We start from the raw sequence: 19,146 nt of genomic DNA on the forward strand, positions 1-19,146 counted from the left end.
GATGAATATTTTATAGTGGCGGTGTAACACAAGCTGCAGCAGTAGCAGCTAAAGAAGGGCGAGGCAGATTTGTTTTAAAGGTGTTGCATTGGATCATCAACAACAACAACAACGACACATGGCTGGGAGGATTCAGGGGAATGTGCAGAAAAAAGCTCCACAGAAGGAGGACATGTCTCATCATCTCCTTTGCCAGCTTCTCACTGAGAGTGAAACACCAAAGTTTCTCAGTAGCACATGTAATGGTGAGACCCTGGGGTGGGGGTGGGGTGGGGTGGGGGGTGGGGGATCTCCTCTCCTGAGCTTCAGCAGTGATCCTCAGAGCATGTGGCATCTGTGACTTCCCCCACCTTCATCCCTCTTCCAGATAAGAATCCTTCCCCCCACACACATCATTCAGGAAGCCTTCAGCCACTCACACATGCACTGGAATCACCCATTGATTACTAGTAATAGAACATGTCTATATATCTCAATAAACTGTATGAATGGATAGAATCATCCCTACTAATATCATTATAATCAATATTGGAATTTGAGATGTATTTTTTTGTTTTTTTGTTTAACTTAATATAACCTAAATATATTGTGGTTTTGACTTAAATACCCTGGACTTTGTTATAAGCAGAAAACGAAAAATATAAAAATAAACAAATGACGTAATAACAGAGATAATATAATAATTATCTCAGTAGAGTCAAATAGCTCAATAAACAGCATGAATGTATAGAATAAAAAAAATATCGTCATCCCTAATAACATAATCAATATTGGGATTTGAGATTTATATTTTTTTATAACCCAATATAACCTAAACAACTTGGGATTTTCACTTAAATACCCTGGACCTTTTTTTTCTTTTTTTCATAAGCATAAAACTGAAAAAATAAAAAAAATAATTAATAAAGAAAAAAGTGAATAAAAAGTAAAAAGAACAAATAAAATAAAATAACGTAAATTTCAGAGATGGTAAAATAATTTCCTTGTTTTTTTTCTGTATTAGGCATAGTGTTATATGTATGGTAATTTGGGATAATATGCTGCATTTGACTTCATTATGATTGGGAAAAACTAACAAACTGTAAAAAATCCTAATATATTACACACTATACGCACACATTGTTTTAATATTTCCTACGTCACGTGATTGTTAAACAACCAGGCTAAACGCTTTAATTACAAATCCTCCGCCAAGTAAGATAGTTCCCAAATTGTACAAATGCCGATCGGCGCATTGATATTTGGTAATGATCAAAGCTGAACGTTCATTGGCTATTCTCTAACCTCTTCGAATATGTCAGCCAATCAAAGCACAGAGCTCATTTCATTCATTTAAAGTAGGCCCGCCACCTCCGGATAAACTACCTAAAGTCACACCTGTTTTCAGTTTGATTATCAAAAAAAAATATATACGTCAGACTTTACTTTGGACGGAGCTTAATTTATGGAGAAACTCACTTTTTATTTAATTATATATTTTTTTATTTCCTCTTTTGTTTTACTGTGAAGCGCCACCTGCTGGCAGAGTATTCATAACCATTCTAATTTCAACATGATAAAGATTAAAAAAATAAATGTTTGCTTGGCTTTAAAATATGTTTTTTTATTTTTTTTAACTTAATTTAAGATTTTAAAATGAATGTTAGATAAAGTATTTGTTGTCCTCCATGTTTGCTGCTAAATAAAGATTATTAAATGAAACAATTTTGAAAAACATTTACAGGTAGAATATGTGCTAAGATTACAGCGAGTGCTGTGGTTAAATATTTACGATTAATTTACTTGGAAGATTTTCTCCAAAACATTTACAAAAATTGGGTTTCAGGTCATATTTATGCAATTATTAATAAATAAGTTAACCACTTATGGAGTCTACAGCTTTAAAGTTGATAGGGAAGAGCAAGTGTTTCCTATTTAATCAATATTCAGTTTAAAAAGTTATCAAAACACAACAAAAAATACATTGTGTTATAGATATTTGCTGCCAATGTTAAGTCTTTGAGCGTAATGGTAATGCAAAAGTTGTTTTTTTATTTTTTAAGTATAAACAATACCATATAATACTATATTTTTATTTATAGTGTTGTAAATAGTTGAAAAAAAGTCTCATTCACAATTAATGTAAATAATGTTGAGCTAATCATTTTCCTATTAGCATTTCTTCCTAAATTGTGGGTCGGATAAATCACGTTCAAAGTGTTTTCTTTCACCCAGTTCCACGTTTGTTTTCCTTTACAAACACAAACCAAAGGCCATCAGAGTACATAAAACATGTTGAGCAACGCACGTGGGGCCCCAGTGTCACCACAGCACGTGCTCGTTACTTCTCCTACTGCCCCCTAGTGGTGGACACAAGTACACGCTTTTTAAATATTAGTTTATCAAAGAGGAGTGTTGAGGAAATTTCTGCATGTATTTAGTTTAGGTTAAAGCTGAACTATTCACTTAACTCAAAGTACCACAAAAAAAAAAAAAGTGTGTGAAAAATCCCTTTTTAAAATGTTTATTTTCAATGTTTGAGTTTTATAAAAGTTTAACAGTCAATTAAGAGGCGCAAACACAGCTTAGAGATGTCGCTTCTAATTTTCTGCCACATCAGACGTGAACATGTTGTAAACTAGAAATAAATAATATGAATCATGTTGGGTCTCCCATAGAGCACCAGGACAATCATCCAAATGCACTTTTAACCAGTGACTAATAACTGATTGGTTGATAATAAGTGCAGGCCTGTGTTTCCTAACACTGTGTGAGGAGGATTATGAATCTGCATGGTGGTTTATACCTGAACACACACACACACACAGGTCTGAGAACCTCCATGAAACAGAAGCAGTGAGTTCTGAGTTCATCACCCTGGTTTTTCCACCAGAAGATCAAAGGGAACACATGGGTGAGAGCTGCAACGCCCTATTTCACCCATGCGATGTTGAGGCAGCGTGCGATGAAGGAGTACGTGTCGGCCACTTCCTGGATGACCTTGCTCGTGGGCTTGCCGGCGCCGTGGCCCGACTTGGTGTCCACCAGGATGAAGAGCGGGTTGGTCTGCTTGGGGCTGCGGCCCACGATGTGCTGCAGGGTGGCGATGTATTTTAGCGAGTGGAGAGGCACCACGCGGTCGTCATGGTCACCCGTCAGTAAGAGGACCGCCGGGTACTGGACCCCGTTGCCTTCTGGGACATGGATATTATGTAGGGGAGAGTATCTGTGAGAGGGCCACAGAGGGACATTAACAACAATCTCTGAGGTTTGAACAATTTCAGCTCATTTTTACCCTTTTTCTGCAACTACACCAAACTTGCCATATTTTAACTTATTTTCTTCACTTATTCTTACCATATTTTTGCTACATCACTCCCATTTCAACCATTTCTCCATCAGATTTCAATGCCTTTTCTGCACTTTTTTTCCCACTTTTAAGACATTTTCAGCACTTTTAAACCCTTTTTACCACTTTTCCACCTAATATCACATATATTGACCCATTATTATAATTTTTAACCTCTTCACCATATTTAATGCTTATTTTTTGCCAATTTACCAACATTCACGATTTGTCATGCCAATTATTTGCCATTTTAAACAAATTGTTCCACTTTTGAAATTACAATATCCCAACCTTAATCCCACATTTCTGCCACTTTTAAGTGAATACTGACACTTTGAACTCTTTTGACCACTTTGCAACTTTTAACCAATTTCTGTGGTTTTTTAAAAAAAAAAAAAAAAAAAAAAAATCACATTTTACACCAGTTTCAGGTCACTTTTAAGTTCACCTTTTTATTTCTGATTAAATTAAGGATTTACCTTTATCTTTAAGATGACTATATAATATGGCACAAATAATAATAAACTTCATGGATAACAGTGAATATTATTCAGATAAACAAATAAATAAAATGGCCAGGTCTCCACATGGCTGTTCTTCAAAGTTCATGTCTGTGTACAGTGGGGGTCCCTGGTCTCTGAAACCTTTATTTGGGGGACGTGGGCTGAAAAGGTTGAGAACCACTGAGGTTTAGCGTTAGCTGTTTAGTCATAACAATATTCCCCTCTGACTGAGGTTTTGGCTGATGTGTATCAAGGAAAATCAAAAAAAATGCTGTGAAGGGCGGGGCTCCTGTAGCAGTTAAAACACGCCCAGTCTATACCATAAAATCTCCAAAGAATAATCTATGCTATGCTATTTAGCTACATAATACTATTCACAATTCTCCCAGTCCAACCTACTCACTACAGATTGCAGATTCCACAGGTGACAGTTTTTAAAGGAGGGGCGGGGCCAACAGAAGCCGCCAAAACGTCACAAACCACCATTCTCAGCCAACAGCCAAATGTGATTGTAATCATCAGGTTTTAACCCATAGGGGGTAGTCACTAATAAATTAGCAACAAAATACGCTAAATTGAAATACTTTGACTAAAACGCCAAGAGTTGAACTATGATCAACCAACAACACTACTTCATACCCAAATACGTTTGTTTGCAGCAGAAAAAAAGTAGCTTTGGGGTTCAGCTACTGTTTCATAACTAGAATAATGCTGCGTTCACACCAAGCGCATCGAGGGGAGGGGCTTCTCTGTTGCCGGTGGTGTTCATACAATGGATGATATTGTGGCGATCAGTTACGTTCATAATTCACCTAGTGACTGTGAAGTGGTGGAACATTGTGTTGAAGGCTGTGTTTCCGGTCGGATGTATTTTGGTGTGACTCAGTATGTGTCCTGTGATGTCAGAGGGCTATAGAGAAGTGCGGGTGAATGGAGAATAAAGTTTGGAGTTCCTTGCTGAACACGCCGCCTCCGACTCCCGTTCATCAGCTCTACATTATCCAGAGAGTGGCTTGGCTTTAATTGCACCTCGGTGCCATTTCTAGATTCACCAGAGCTGCGCTCGGATGAGAGTCGCTTTCATTGCTACCACCGTCTCTCCCGTACCCAGTTTGAAGACCTGCTGACCGGCATCGGCGCTCACATCTCCTACCAGGACACCAACTACAGGCGCTCTATTCCAGCAGAGGAGTGCCTGTACATTTGTCTCCGGTTAGTGGTTTTATTTTCGTCACGGTTAGGGAAAGCTCCTGATTGGTCGACGCGTCGCAATATGCCCCAAAAGTTCAACAATCCCAACTCTAGCGTCGGCTACAATGGAGGCGCCGAACGCACGTCAAAAGCTTGAAACCTCAAAATGTAAAGCTTCAAAACGCACCACAGGCAGGAGGCGCGGGATGCGCAGCGGGGACCTCTGACGCTCTTAGAAGCGCATCCACCATATATTTTCTATGTAAACCTGACGCTGTTGACGGTTTGCACCAGTTTGGTGTGAACATGCCATAAGTTTGGTCAATGATGAAGAAGGTCTAGACCACAGAGTAAAACCCACTTGATGAGCCACTCGAACTGCTCCTTGTCCTCAGAACAGCCAAAGTCGGTGGTCCAGGCGTGTCCGATGGTGAACTTGTGGAACTTGAGCATGTCCATGACGCCGACCTGAGCTACAGCACAACCGAACAGTTCAGGCCTCTGGTTGACGCAGGCCGCTGAGGAAGGCGGAGGGAGGGGGGAGGGGGGGCACCCCATCAGACACAGTACAGACTGAAAGAAACTCCCATGATTCTCAGCTCCTGTGCACTCACCTACTAGAAGGCCACCATTGGAGCCTCCGTTTATGGTGAGCTTGGAAGGCGAGGTGTAGCCCTCCTTGATGAGGTATTCAGCTGCACAGTGGAAGTCTGAGAAACAGTTCTGCTTGTTGGCCAACATACCAGCTGAGAAGAATACAAAGAAAGTGAATAATCCTAATAATATTGACAACATAAATCCCAAAGGGGATCCTTTTATACCTTTGTGCCACGTCTCCCCGTACTCTCCTCCTCCTCTGATGTTGGCGACGGCTAGAATTCCATCCAGGTGTCTGACAAAGATGAGTCTGGACACGCTGTAGCTTGGCGTGATGGAGATGTTAAAGCCACCATAGCCATACAGAAAACCAGGATGGGAGCCATCTAGTTTAATACCTTTTTTATGAACGATAAACATTGGTATTTGGGTGCCGTCCTTAGAGGGATAGAAGACCTGAACATAGACAGAGAAAGAAAGGAGATGGTGCTTTTAACCGGTTTTTGTGTTTAAGGCTACGTCCACACTGCAGGTCTTAATGCTCAAATCCTATGTTTTGGAAAAATCTGATTTTTTTGTGCACTCGTTCATATTTACAGGGTTCTCACACTTTTTTCACAATGATTTTTCAAAACTTTTCCATAATATTTGACCAAATTTCCATGACTTAGCTCTGACAGTGTGCCACGGTTAGCAGCAAAAATATGAAACAGGGCATGCAAGTTGTGTTATTAAACACCGAACAAAGTGCTACCATGTAGTATAGGAGGAAGAGCTTTTCAGTTATCAGGCCCCACTTCTCTGGAACCATCTACCAACCACGGTTCGAGGGGCAGACACCCTCTCTACCTTTAAGGTTAGGCTCAAAACATTCCTCTTTGATAAAGCTTTTAGTTAGGAACCAGCTCATAGCTCATAATTAAGATGCAATAGGCATAGACTGCCGGGGGGGGGGGTCTGGCATGCTCGGTTGGAGAGAGGTTGGAGAGGGCGTTAAGAGAGAGGTCATTTAGGTTAGAGAGGGACCGGAGAGGGTCCCATTCCTCTTTCAAACACTCCCTCTATGTCTGCTTCTTCCCTTGTGTGTTTGCTCCTGTACTCCTTCTGGCTTTTGTCTTGCAGGTCCGTGGGATCCTCAGTGTGGAGTTACAGAGACTCAGCGGCTCTGTCGCCACCCTTTTCTCTGCACACACCCAACACAGCATAACGTGGATGGCTGTTCATCATAGGAATGGGATCCACACAAGGTTCCTGCTGCTTAACAGAAGGTTTTCCTTGCCGCCATGATGAATTCATGTTGGGTGTGGGATACATATGTATGTGTATATACGTATATATGCATGTGTGTGTATCCATAAAATGAAGAGTCCGTCCTTAAGACTGCTCTACTGTAAAGTGCCTTGAGATACCATTGGTTATGATTTGGCGCTATACAAATAAAGATTGATTGATTGATTGATTGATGTTTAATTATAAAATTACAATTTCAATTTTCAGACATTTATTTAAAAAAGCGATGTACAACACATTAGGTTAGGTTAAGGGACTTGCTTAATGTCCCATAGTAATATAGAGGGTTGCGACACTGAAGTTATCCGCATGAAAAGAGGTCCTGAGGTACTCCGCGCGCACACAGGCATGCACTGTTTACGGAAAAAAATATGGAGACATCTGGTCTCGCTGTGTGTGTATGGCACTGATAATATGTAGGGGTGTGCATGGCCATGAATCGATTCGACATGGCCATGACATGATTTGTGTGTCATGATAAAATATATCCCAATACAATATACATATTGTGATACTGTATATCGCAATGTCAACAATTGCAAATTTGCCCTTTACAAGTACAAAATAGTACGTAATACAATACAAGTCAAATAACATTTTTCAAAAAAGCTAAAATTTTGCTTCTAACACAGATTCCAATTCTGTTAAGTTCTTAAATTGTTTAAGGTCCCATGTCATGCTATTTTTCACCCATCTCCATTTGTTCTAAGAACCCCAAAACATAGTATTTGAGGTTTATTTTCACAAACTCAGATGTTTTCCAGAGTTTTAGCCTCTGAAAAGTCACTTTCTGAGCAGTTCTAAAAACAGGCTGTTTTGGGGCCCACTTATGCATATTCATGAGTGGGCGTGTCTATCGACACTCACTTCATGTCTCGCTCTTATACGAGGGGGTTCGTTTGTTTTGTCCAATCGCTGCATCGCATTGTGTCACAAGCACGTCAGATTGGTGAAATAACAGGTACTAAAAATGTGTCTGCTCCAGCCACAGCATTGCTGCCCACTGCTCCTCAGGGAGGGGTTAAATGCAGAGAACACATTTCGTGTATGTAGCTCTACATATATGACAATAAAGTATAATATGTATTCCTTTTTACTAGAACGGCAGGTTACAAAGAAGTGCCTGAACACATACTGTATCACTGCGTCAATGCCCCGAACCACAAGAGCGGAATACACCTCCACATGAACAAACAGTGCATACGCTAACACTACAGTGTACGTTCACTGTGGAGGCGAGACACAGGCAGCAGGAAAGTTCTGTATTTAGTTTCACCGGCAACCAAGCATTTAAGTGCTATGCATATGTTAGCACAATTAAATGTGTTTTTTCCGTGGTAAAAAAAACCAAACTGATTTGGACATTTCTGGATAGATACGATAATCGTGCGGTAAAAAAAAAAAAAAAAAAAAAATCGAGAATCTTTTTTTTTTTTTCACCCTTAATGAGTATAATATATAGTGAATATTTACTAATTTTAAAAACTCACTCTCCTTCGACTGTCTACTTTTATCCTCCACTGGGGTTTCTCCCCTCCCCCGCCGCTTTGTCTGGAATGCAAAATTATGACACAATCGCATTTTGATGAGGTAAAGTTCGATAGAATGCGACCTGGCCATCCAGAAAGCAGTCGCACTGCAAAATATTAGATACGTATCGGATTTATGGCCACATATGAAAGTAGCCTGATTCGGATTTGAAAAAAAACGGAATTGTGCCGTTCACATTGACATGAAAAAAATAAACATATCAGAAACGAAAAAAATGTGAATGAACCTGCAGTGTAGGTGCAGTTATAAGAGAGGAGGATCCTCAGAGTGGGTCTACGTTACCTGTGTGGTCTGATAGTCTGAGGGGTTGAAGCCTTTGACGGTGACCTCCCTGAAGATGTGGGGCTGCAGCGGCTCCTTGGTGAGGTCACAGTGGTAAATGATCGCTAAACAGAGAATAGAGGCTCTTCATGTCCAAAACTTATACTCTATGCAGTGTTTCTCAACCTTAGGGTCGTGACCTCATGTGGGGTCACCTGAAATGTCTAGTAATTTATAAAAAAGTACTGATTAAAATTATTATGTTTTTACTTTTTTAAATACTAAATAAATTATTATTCTTGATGAATAATGAAAAATATGAAAATGAAAAAACTGGGGGTTAAAAAAAAAAGAAGATATTGTTCTTTACTACACACAAGTATTCTATACTTATATAAAACGCAGTACAAAAATATCTGAGATGGCGCAACTTGTTACTTTGTGCACTAATCCTGGCTACTCTGTATTTGTAACACAGTATAACAAACATTTTTTTTCTCTAGAATTATTTTTTTCAACATGTCTCTGGGGGTCGGCAGAAATTTGTGATATAAAAATGGGGTCATGACCCAAAAAAGGTTGGCAACAATTGCTCTAATTCACATGGGTAAAACTCAAGGCCCGGGGGCCAAATCGACCATCCAATGAAGCCCACAGGAGAAAGTGAAAAACAGAAAAAAACATAAGTTATTGTGTAAATTACCAAATAATTCAGTTGTATACATCTTATTTAAATGCATTAATTTAATGAAACACCACAATATTTTTCCCATGCTTTTATCACTTCTGCAGTCATTTTAAATCTGAAATTGTTTAAAGGACACAATTTTCCTGAATTGAATAAAAATTAGTTACAAAATCAATGAAATTTAATTTAAAAGAGAGATTCCAGCAGGAACCATAGACTGTAAAAAGAATGGACGGGACAAGCTCCTCCAAAAGTGAAGCTATTTTTTTAGAGCTCCCCCTGCTGACTGGCTGCAGTATAGGTCATAAACCCCACCTCCTCAATGTTAACAGATGGGATGTTTGGTCAAACTGTAAAGTTCAAATACTCGTCACATAATTTATTTCCAAACGTAAACTCTGTTGTGATCATTAGTTATTATCACCATACATTGTGTTCAAGTGCTCATTTTTTGTGAAGTTTGTTTTAAATAAGTTATTTGATGTTGAAAAATGGGATGTGAGGTCATATATATTACGATAATTGACAGCCAATGATTGGACAGTACGCTAAATGGGCGGGGCGTGTCTGCGCAGTAGGGCCCTCCTCCCGCAGGACCCTACTGCGCAGACTCTGTCTCCAAATTATGTCAAATTTGCAAGATGGCTGCGCCCCTAAGCGCTGTATTATGGCTTCAAGAACGTTGTGTGGGAACTATGAAGGACATCACGTCCATTCTTTTTACAGCCTATGGCAGGGACTGGTATCTGTCACTTATTGCTTGGATATTAGATATCCATCTAGCTTGGATGCTAAAACATGAATATGATGCTGCACCTGGGGACAGGAAAGAGGTGAAATAGTAGAAAATCTCAGAGTCGCGCTTTCGCCCTGTGAAGCCCACGATGGAGCCGACATCCAGACTGAAGGTCCTCAGCTCTTCCCCGGAGCTCAGACGATACATCTTCAACACATTCTTCACGTCGTGGAGGAAACACACAAAGAGGTAGCTGGAATAGGTACAGGTGGCAAACACTGCAGGGAAATCAGCAGGAAGTGGATTCTTAGAAATGGCAGAATAAAAAATTAATCGTAAATAAACACTAGCGACGGTGTCTGTGTGAGCTGACCAATCACGTCCTTGTCATGCTGGGGGATGAGCTCCTTCCAGCTGCTCTGATCAGGGGAGGCAAAGTCAATGTTGATGAGTCTGTAACGTGGGGCGTCCAGGTTGGTCTTGAAAGTAAACACTGTGCCCTCATTGGTCACATATTCATACTCGGCATCAAAGTTGTCGATTAACTTCACCCAGGGCAGAAGTCCTAAACACAGTAATGGTAAAAAAATGTGAGAAAATGACAAAAGAAGTCACTTTAATACACATGTTTTGGATGTGTCCAAAGTTGAACAATTTCTGGGAATCCAGTTTTAAAATTCTGTCAACAATATGTAATACTACAGTAGAAACATGTCCATTTATTGCATTATTATTGTATTTGGAGTGATTGTGATTGCTGCAAATTTAGGGGAGAAAAATGCTAATACAATAGCTTTTTGCACCCTTCTTGCTCACAGATGATTTACAAAAGTGGAAAGACTCACGTATGTAGGCTGGGTTTAAAGAGATCACACACTTTATTCAATTAGAGAAGATTCGTCAATACATGAATATTATGAAACCTGGGAATCTTTTTTTTGACTTATTTGGAAAATGTGAATGCAGATGACATTTGTTGATGTGATATAATTCTATTTTCTTTATTGTATTGTATTGATTATTATTTTTATTTTTTTGGTGTGTGCGTGTCTTGTTAATTGTAATTCTTGAGTTATCTGGCATTCTGTCAGGGTTGGGGCAAATTATGTTTTTCAATTACAATTACGTCTTCAATTATCCATGTTACAATTACTGAGCCTGTAACAAACAAGCCCATAAAATGTATCCTTCCTCTTGTGTTAGCTTTCTGTTAGCATCTCCTATGATAACGGGCCAGTTTGACCCAAGTCTTAAATCAGCTGTAAAATATATTATCTATCATCTAATTAGTTTCTCATGTCTTGGTTGCCTTGTTAGGATCCATAATCAATTAAAATATTGTTATTTATATTTTTGTTCTGTGTCAGTATACCCGTTTGAACAGTTTTTGTAGAATTTCCATGAATTTTCATAGAATTACAATTACAAAGTCAATTATCTAGACTCAGATACAACAACAACAGATTTTTTTTTTTTTTTCCAATTACAATTACGCCATAATTGTAATTAATCATCAATTACAATTATTATTGACTTCTGTTATAGGCTGGGATGGAGAGGGGAAAATGAAAATGTATGTGTTGAATGATGGCATCTGTGCTATTCAAAAATAAAAAAGACCTTGTTTAAAAAGACAAAAAAAGGCACATTTTCTTTAATGACTAATGATAAACATATATAACTGATACATACCTGTGATACCCTGAGGAGTTTTCTGGAGGTCACAATACCACAGTCTGTTGACTGGATCACAACCTTCTCTGATGGACAGCAGCACGTAGCGCCCGTCATCTGAAACCTACGACACATGTGCAAACCCCGCCCCCATCGTTAATCGACAGCTGCGTGCTGCTGAAGTATAGACCCTAGGTTCCCAAAGTGAGGTACACAAATTGTCATAGGGGTATGTGAATAAAAATGTAAAACACTGACAACATTGAAAACTAGAACATAATTAGAGCAGTTAATGTTAATGCTAAGTTATTGATATTGCTAACTAATGCTCGGTTAATGCTAGGTTAATGCCAATGCTAATTAATGCAAGGTTAATGATAATGCTAGGTTAAAGCTAATACTATTTCAATTATAATGGTAGGATAATGCTAATGCTAGGTTAATGTTATTGCTATGCTAATGTTAATGATGACGCTCGGTTAATGCTATTGCTAGGTTATTGCTATTGCTAGGCTAATGCTAGATAATGTTAATGCTAGCTAATGCAGTGTGACGCGGGCCAGCATCTGCATCCTCAATTGCAGTTTTTTTCCAGGAAATGCAAATATTGTAGTTATTATTGTTTTACTATTATTAATATACATTATTCCTCAACAAAATATGTAAAATTCACTGTAGGGCTAGATTGTTTATGACATTACATTATTATTTTTTTTTAAGTTTGCAGAAGCAGGGAGTACATGGCTTCAGGTTAATTGTCTGAAGGGGTACAGGACTGTGAAAAGCTTGGGAACCACTGATATAGACGGACTCTGGCATACACACCTCAGCCCCACTCATCCACTTGGAGTGATCGGGGAACTCAGCACACAGCACATCCTCAGACTGAGGGGTTCCCAGGACATGGTAGTAGAGCTTCTGGTAGAGGTTAGTGGAGGTCTCGGTGCCTGATGGAAACACAAATTCCATGAAAATCAATATTTTTCACATACAGAATAAAAAAATAATAAATAAATAAACCTCACCATCACTTTTGCCCTCTTGGTCAGGGTAAGAGTTGTAAAAAAGTCCCTTCCCATCATGTGTCCAGGACATGCAGCTGAACTTGACTCGCTCCAATCTGTCCTCCAGTCGAGTGGCGCCTTCGACTCGCAGGAAGCGCATCTCCACCCAGTCAGAGCCGCTAGCACTGGTGCCATAAGCTAGGTACTCCCCATCCTCAGAAAACGCATAACCTGAGAGTAGGCAGAAGGAAAAAACACGTGACGAAGAACTGAAACAACAAGAGCAGCCAGGATTCTTCATCATTCTCTTTTATGTTCCTTATGTTTTCTGTTGCACTTGTTCATCATGTAAAGCACATTGAGTTGACTTGTGTATGAATTACGCTATACAAATACATTTTCCTTGTATCTTACAATGGAAAAAAAACAATAACAAAAAACATTACATTAAGGTTTCATTTATTCAGACACACATTTTTGCAGGAAATGTACTTTGATCTCCTGACATGTTTCGACTGCCAACTGTCAGTCTTCCTCAGAGGCATCTGCTGTTTATTTTGATGTGTCCTTACAAGTTATTTCATAAGTAAAAGCAAGACTTGTTTCAAATGGAAAAGCGTCAAAGTTTCTACTGATTGTTTTAACTTGTCAGGACACATCAAAGCAAACAGCAGATTCCTCTGAGGAAGACTGACAGTTGGCAGGCGAAACATGTCAGAAGATCAAAGTAAAGATTGTCTGAATAAATGAAACCTTAACATATTATTTCAAAAAAGAAGACAAAATGAACTTGCTGTAATTAACAAAAAACATTGATTAATGAATGAATGAATTTCACCTCGCAGTGCAACCGTCCCATCGTCAGAGAACGTGTTTGGGTCCAGGAAAACGGTGGGCTCAGCATCCAGGCTCTCCTGTACATACATCACACTCTGGTTCTGGAGGCCAGTGTTGTAGAAGTGAAAGTACCTGGAAAACAGAGAGAGAAGATAGATTAAAAATGTGGAAAAACAACATCCAGAGCTCTGATGTGTGTGTGTACTAAAACCTGACTCATCATTTTTGCTGACCCCTGCTGCATTTCCATAGCACTGCATAATAAACAATCCAATGGCAGTTTCATTCTCACACCTAAACTGTAGCATTGTGTGCGTGTGGCAGAAACAACAGAAAAGTGTCTACAGACATCTTGGATGTTTCCTGACCTGCTTCCTCTCTTAAAGGGGCAGCTGTACTTGGGATAGTCGTACAGCTCAGTCATGCGCTCCTTGAACAGATCTCTCACCTCGCAGCACTCTAAAAACGGCAACGTCAGCTGATTTTGAGCACTAACAAAAGCCTGGTGGAAGAAGAAAATCCAGAGAGAATCTCATTATCAGAGTTCCTACAGCTTTGTCAAAACCTTTTATTGCTATTTGAAATTAAATTAAAACCAACTTCACAATAAACATAATTGGGGGGGGGACATCACATCAATTACATAGAGGTGGGGACAATTTTTTCTAGTGTCTAGTGCAGGTGTGCAACTGGTGGCCCCTAAAGTAAACACACAAAAATACAAAAAATGACAGTAAAACACACAAAAAAAAGCCAGACTAAAATAATCGAAATCACTCCAAAAACAAATTTGAAAAAAATAATAAAATAAAAACCATTAAGAAAAATCTTTATTGGACAGGCAATTTTCCTTAAATTTACACTTTCCCATGTTGTTAATACATTAAAAAAAAGAAATACCATTGATTTTGAAATGTGAGACAACTTACAATGATACAAATCATACTTATCATGTGTTAAGACTTGATTTAAACAGTAGAAACATTGGTTTAAGACATTTTAATGATGATTAAAGCTTAGATTGATTAATTTTAAGACTTTTTAAGGATCATCAGGAACCCTGATTATATAATTATTACAAAGCTTTTTTAGATCCACAGCCTAGATCTAGAAGTCATTATTCATAGTAAAGCACAAATAAACACAATAAGAAATATATAAACAAATAAATTAGAAATGAATTTGAATTAAGCGCCACATACAGGTGCTGGTCATAAAATTAGAATATCATGAAGAAGTTGATTTATTTCAGTAATTTCATTCAAAAGGAGAACTTGTATAATGTATACATTCATTTCACACAGACTGACATATTTCAAGTGTTTATTTCTTTTAATGTTGATGATTATAACTGACAACTAATGAAAACCCCAAATTGAGTATCTCAGAAATATTGTGGAGAGGTTCAATATTGAAGACATCTGGTGCACCTACAAAGGTCTTTAAATGGTCTCCAGTCTAGTTCTGTAGGCTACACACTCATGGGGAAAACTGCTGACCTGACAATTGTCCAAAAGACGACCATTGACACCTTGCACAAGGAGGGCAAGACACAAAAGGTCATGGCTAAACTATCCTGGGCTCTCGTAACACCTGAGCAGTGCTACAGACTGATCCACTCTATGCCACGTCGCATTGTTGCTGTAATTCAGGCAAAAGGAGCCCCAACGAAGTATTGAGTGCTGTACATGCTCATACTTTTCATGTTCATACTTTTCAGTTTCTAGAAATCTTTGACTGTATTGTGTTAAGTATTATTCTAATTTTCTGAGATACTGAATTTGAGGTTTTCATTAGTTATCAGTTAAAATCATCAAAATTAAAAGAAATAAACATTTAAAATATTGAAATATATCAGTCTGTATGTAATTAATGAATATATTATACAAGTTTCACTTTTTGAATGGAATCACTGAAATAAATCAACTTTTTCATGATATTCTAATTATATGACGGGCACCTGTAATGTTTAAAACAGATTACCATCTCGTAAGTTCCAGTTTGTGACATGATGATGGTATACCTGGGTTTTCTCACTGTCAGGATCTTCCAGCCAACTATAGGGATCAGGTACTTTCTGACCATGATAGTCATCCACCTAAAAACACATCACAACATGGATTTAAGATCAGAACATCCATCTACAACATTAGACTGAGCTCAGAGTTGATTTGATTTTAATATTTCGTTAAACATCAGAGAAGCAGCAGCTGAATGACAGTATTTGGCTTCCACCTCACACCACCTTTAATTTGGTTATAGTGGAATTGAACAGACTCACCAGGTTTATAATACAATTTGGAAAATTTTGAATAATAAATAGAAATTTGGAATTTCAGGTATTGATTCATAATAAAATTGCAATTAACTGATTATCATTTTTTCCCCCACCACCCCTACTGTATATTGTGGTATGAAATAGTAACTGTACACCCGCAATCACACCAGACACAGTGTTATCTGTCTGTGTAGAATGCCTTGTATGATTACTATTATTAAAATAGTAAAAAATGAATAATGTTTGTAAGTCAAGTGTATTTTTTAATCCACTCTTTTCTTTCTTTCTGCTGCAAGAAAAAAAAAAATCAGTTTTTCCAATACTTGTTTATTCATCATTGCAGCAATAAAAATTAGTAATTTCAGTATCTATTCAGAATTGCAGCTAGAAAAAGAGTTTTTCCAATATGAATTCATTAATAATTGTAGAAAGTAATTCCCGTATTACTTTACTAATCAATAAGTGCAGCAAGAAAATTGGTTTTTCTGTACTTATTAATTAACAATTGCAGTAAGTAAATCAGTTTTTCAGTATTAATTAATAATGGCAGAAAGAAAATGAGTTTTTCCAATACTTATTTATTATTTAATAATTGCTGAAAGAAAATGGGTTTTTCCAGTAGTTAATTCCTAATTAATAATTGAAGCAAGAAAATGATTAATTCTGTATTCATTTACTAATCAATAAGTGCAGCAAGAATATTGGTTTTTCTGTACTTATTAATTAATAATTGCAGCAACTGAATGAGTTTTACTGTATGAATTATTAATGGCAGAAAGAAAATGAGTTTTTCAGTACTTATTTATGAATTAATAATTGCTGAATTTTTTTTTTCTGTACATATTTCCTAATTAATAAGTAAAGCAAGAAAATGATTAATTCTGTATTAATTTACTAATCAATAAGTGCAGCAAGACAAATTGTTTTTTCTGTACTTATTAATTAATAATTGCTGAAAGAAAATGCGTTTTTCAGTACTTATTTAATAAATAATTGCTGACCGAAAATGAGTTTTTCCAGTACTTATTTAATAATTGAAGCAAGAAAATTATTAAATCTGTATTCATTTACTAATCATTAAGTGCTGCAGCAAGAAATTTGGTTTTTCAGTACTTATAAATTAATTAAAAATTGCAGCAAGTAAAAAAAAAAAAATGATGATATTGTAGAGGACGTTTTTTTTTTTTTTTTTTTTAATCAACAAATCAGTCAAATCTCAGCACAGTCATGTAGACACAATGTTGTGATTGTCAGCAATGCTGCTAATGAAAATATTGTCACGATATCAACACAACGCCACTTTAAAAATGAAATATCATGACTTACACTTTACATCTTTTTCTCTGTCTCATCACAGGAGCTCTACGTTTTAAGAAACGCACATTTTGCAACGTTTGATTAAAATACATTTTATTTTGACAGAACGGTCTAAGCTAACTAGCAAGCTAACAAAGCAACGGCTCGTCTGAATGAATGAAGCTAAGATAGTTAGCAAATACATATTTACTCACAACAGCCTCGTCGCGGTAAGCCTGCGGGTACTGAAACGCCATTTTAGATGTAAGTTTACGGGAACTGCGAAGCGACGTGAGTAGAGAGAGGGAACGAAGCAGCTGCGGTTCAGAGATGAGTCTGCGAAACCGGTAAAACATCAACCCGAGGTGGGTAGCTTTTCAGTACCGGGGAGGAGAGACACGGAGACACAGCCAAAGAGCACAACCAAGAGGAGGGTCACTGATGCGGTAGGAAGGAGCTGTACTTACACCTCCCTCTGGTGGTAGGAACAGGAACAACGTCCCATCGGTTTCATTTGGTGCACATTAAATGCGCAAAATTACAAAAAAATAAATAAAAATCATACAATCAAACAGCAAATATACAAATAATTACTAAAAAAAAAAAACACATACAAAATTACAAAAAAACAACAATAAAATACACACATTTTCTTCAAAATCACACAACTACAAATAGGCACAAAAAACTACAGAAAAATAAATGTCCACAAAAATACATAAAATGCCTTCCAAAAACACACAATGCGACAAAATAAATCTACATAATGACACAAAATGAGAGAAAAATATATACAAAATGCTTTTATTTTTCCATGTGTTAATCTTTCGATTGATTGTTAGTCTAAATGCTGATATGATATTCTGATGTTGTCAGAAATAGTTTTATTGCCAGGTATAGTTTACACACAATACGAGAGATTGGTTCTCTTTCATAATAACATGTTTGATGTCTCACTATGGGATGCACGCTCTATCTCAATCATATTACTCAAAGAACCGGAGTTATGTGAACAACCTAAAGTTTTAGTTGGGAAGTAAAAATACTATAAATTACTATATATAAATTACTATAATATCAAATATATGAAATGATAATAATACAATAAAATAAAGAGTGTCAAAGAATTAAAAAAAAAATGAATACAATAGTTTATGGATCTTGATCAATTTCATAAAAATTCCATTGGTCATGTATTTTGTATCACTTAAAGGTGCAGTCCGCAACTCTCAGATCCCTCTCTCCCCCTCCCTCCCCGCTGCTCTCTTGCCCTGCGTCCAATCTTTCCAAAGTCCCTCCCTCAGAGGAGCTAACAAGCTAACGTTAGTCCGACAGCAACATCACAGTAATATAACATGCTCTGTTAAAAGCATATTACTGCAGCGCTGTTGCGCGCACATGAACAAACACATGCACTACAGAGTTCTATTGTAACAATTACAAATCAAACACAATGTAAATCAAGCAGCAGTAATTACTTTTCAAGCAGAAAAGTCACTAATTCCATGTTCTACTCCTCCACACCATACACTGTAAAAAAGACGCCGCTACAGCTCCGGGAAAGGGGCGAGGCCTGTGAGCAACAGCTGTCAGACAGTCCATCAAACACAATCCTGGCTCTGATTGGTTCTTTTTGCTCGGGCCCGGTGCATTCTGGCAATCTGCCAAAGGCTGTAGGAGCAGCAGGGGGGGCTCAATGAGTCTGTTTATTTCACACAAACTACATAGTGACAGTTTTAGCAAAACTGATAAAAAAAAAAAAATATTATAAGAGTTGCAGACTGCACCTTTAATGAAATGAGTCAATTTCAAATCAGGAAACAGAGACAGACTTACTGTATATACGGTTTAGGATTTGATGATTGTTAAAGATGTTTCCATTTCACAATTTTAAGCACAGCTTTAGCAAAAA

General features: G+C 37.6%; 1 protein-coding gene across 2 annotated transcripts; it reads right to left on the reverse strand.

Moving 5' to 3' along the window:
- Positions 1–2,487: 2,487 nt before the first annotated feature.
- On the reverse strand, positions 2,488–17,646 carry prep (prolyl endopeptidase). Of its 2 annotated transcripts, none has more exons than XM_028440310.1 (14): positions 17,450–17,646; positions 15,684–15,758; positions 14,029–14,162; positions 13,662–13,792; positions 12,845–13,054; positions 12,645–12,766; positions 11,838–11,943; positions 10,519–10,710; positions 10,226–10,423; positions 8,743–8,846; positions 5,844–6,075; positions 5,637–5,768; positions 5,384–5,540; positions 2,488–3,205 (listed from the first exon to the last, which is right to left on the reverse strand). In XM_028440310.1, the coding sequence occupies exons 1-14, from the start codon at positions 17,588–17,590 to the stop codon at positions 2,911–2,913; spliced, it is 2,229 nt and encodes a 742-aa protein (XP_028296111.1). In that variant the 5' UTR covers positions 17,591–17,646; the 3' UTR covers positions 2,488–2,910. The 2 variants fall into 2 exon arrangements, with proteins under 2 accessions (XP_028296111.1, XP_028296112.1); XM_028440311.1 differs by lacking the exon at positions 17,450–17,646 and adding an exon at positions 17,265–17,283.
- Between the last annotated feature and the right edge of the window lie 1,500 nt (positions 17,647–19,146).

Source organism: Gouania willdenowi, chromosome 24 (genome assembly GCF_900634775.1).
Source record: "Gouania willdenowi chromosome 24, fGouWil2.1, whole genome shotgun sequence".
Classification (NCBI taxonomy): Eukaryota; Metazoa; Chordata; class Actinopteri; order Blenniiformes; family Gobiesocidae; genus Gouania; species Gouania willdenowi.

Bases quoted from the DNA above. Each gene is read 5' to 3' on its own strand.
- prep (XM_028440310.1), bottom strand. From the start codon at position 17,590: ATGTTTTACCGGTTTCGCAGACTCATCTCTGAACCGCAGCTGCTTCGT. The intron at 15,759-17,449 runs GTGAGTAAATAT...ATGTGTTTTTAG, and splicing joins CTTACCGCGACGAGGCTGTT to GTGGATGACTATCATGGTCA. The intron at 5,769-5,843 runs GTATAAAAGGAT...TATTCTTCTCAG, and splicing joins CGGGGAGACGTGGCACAAAG to CTGGTATGTTGGCCAACAAG.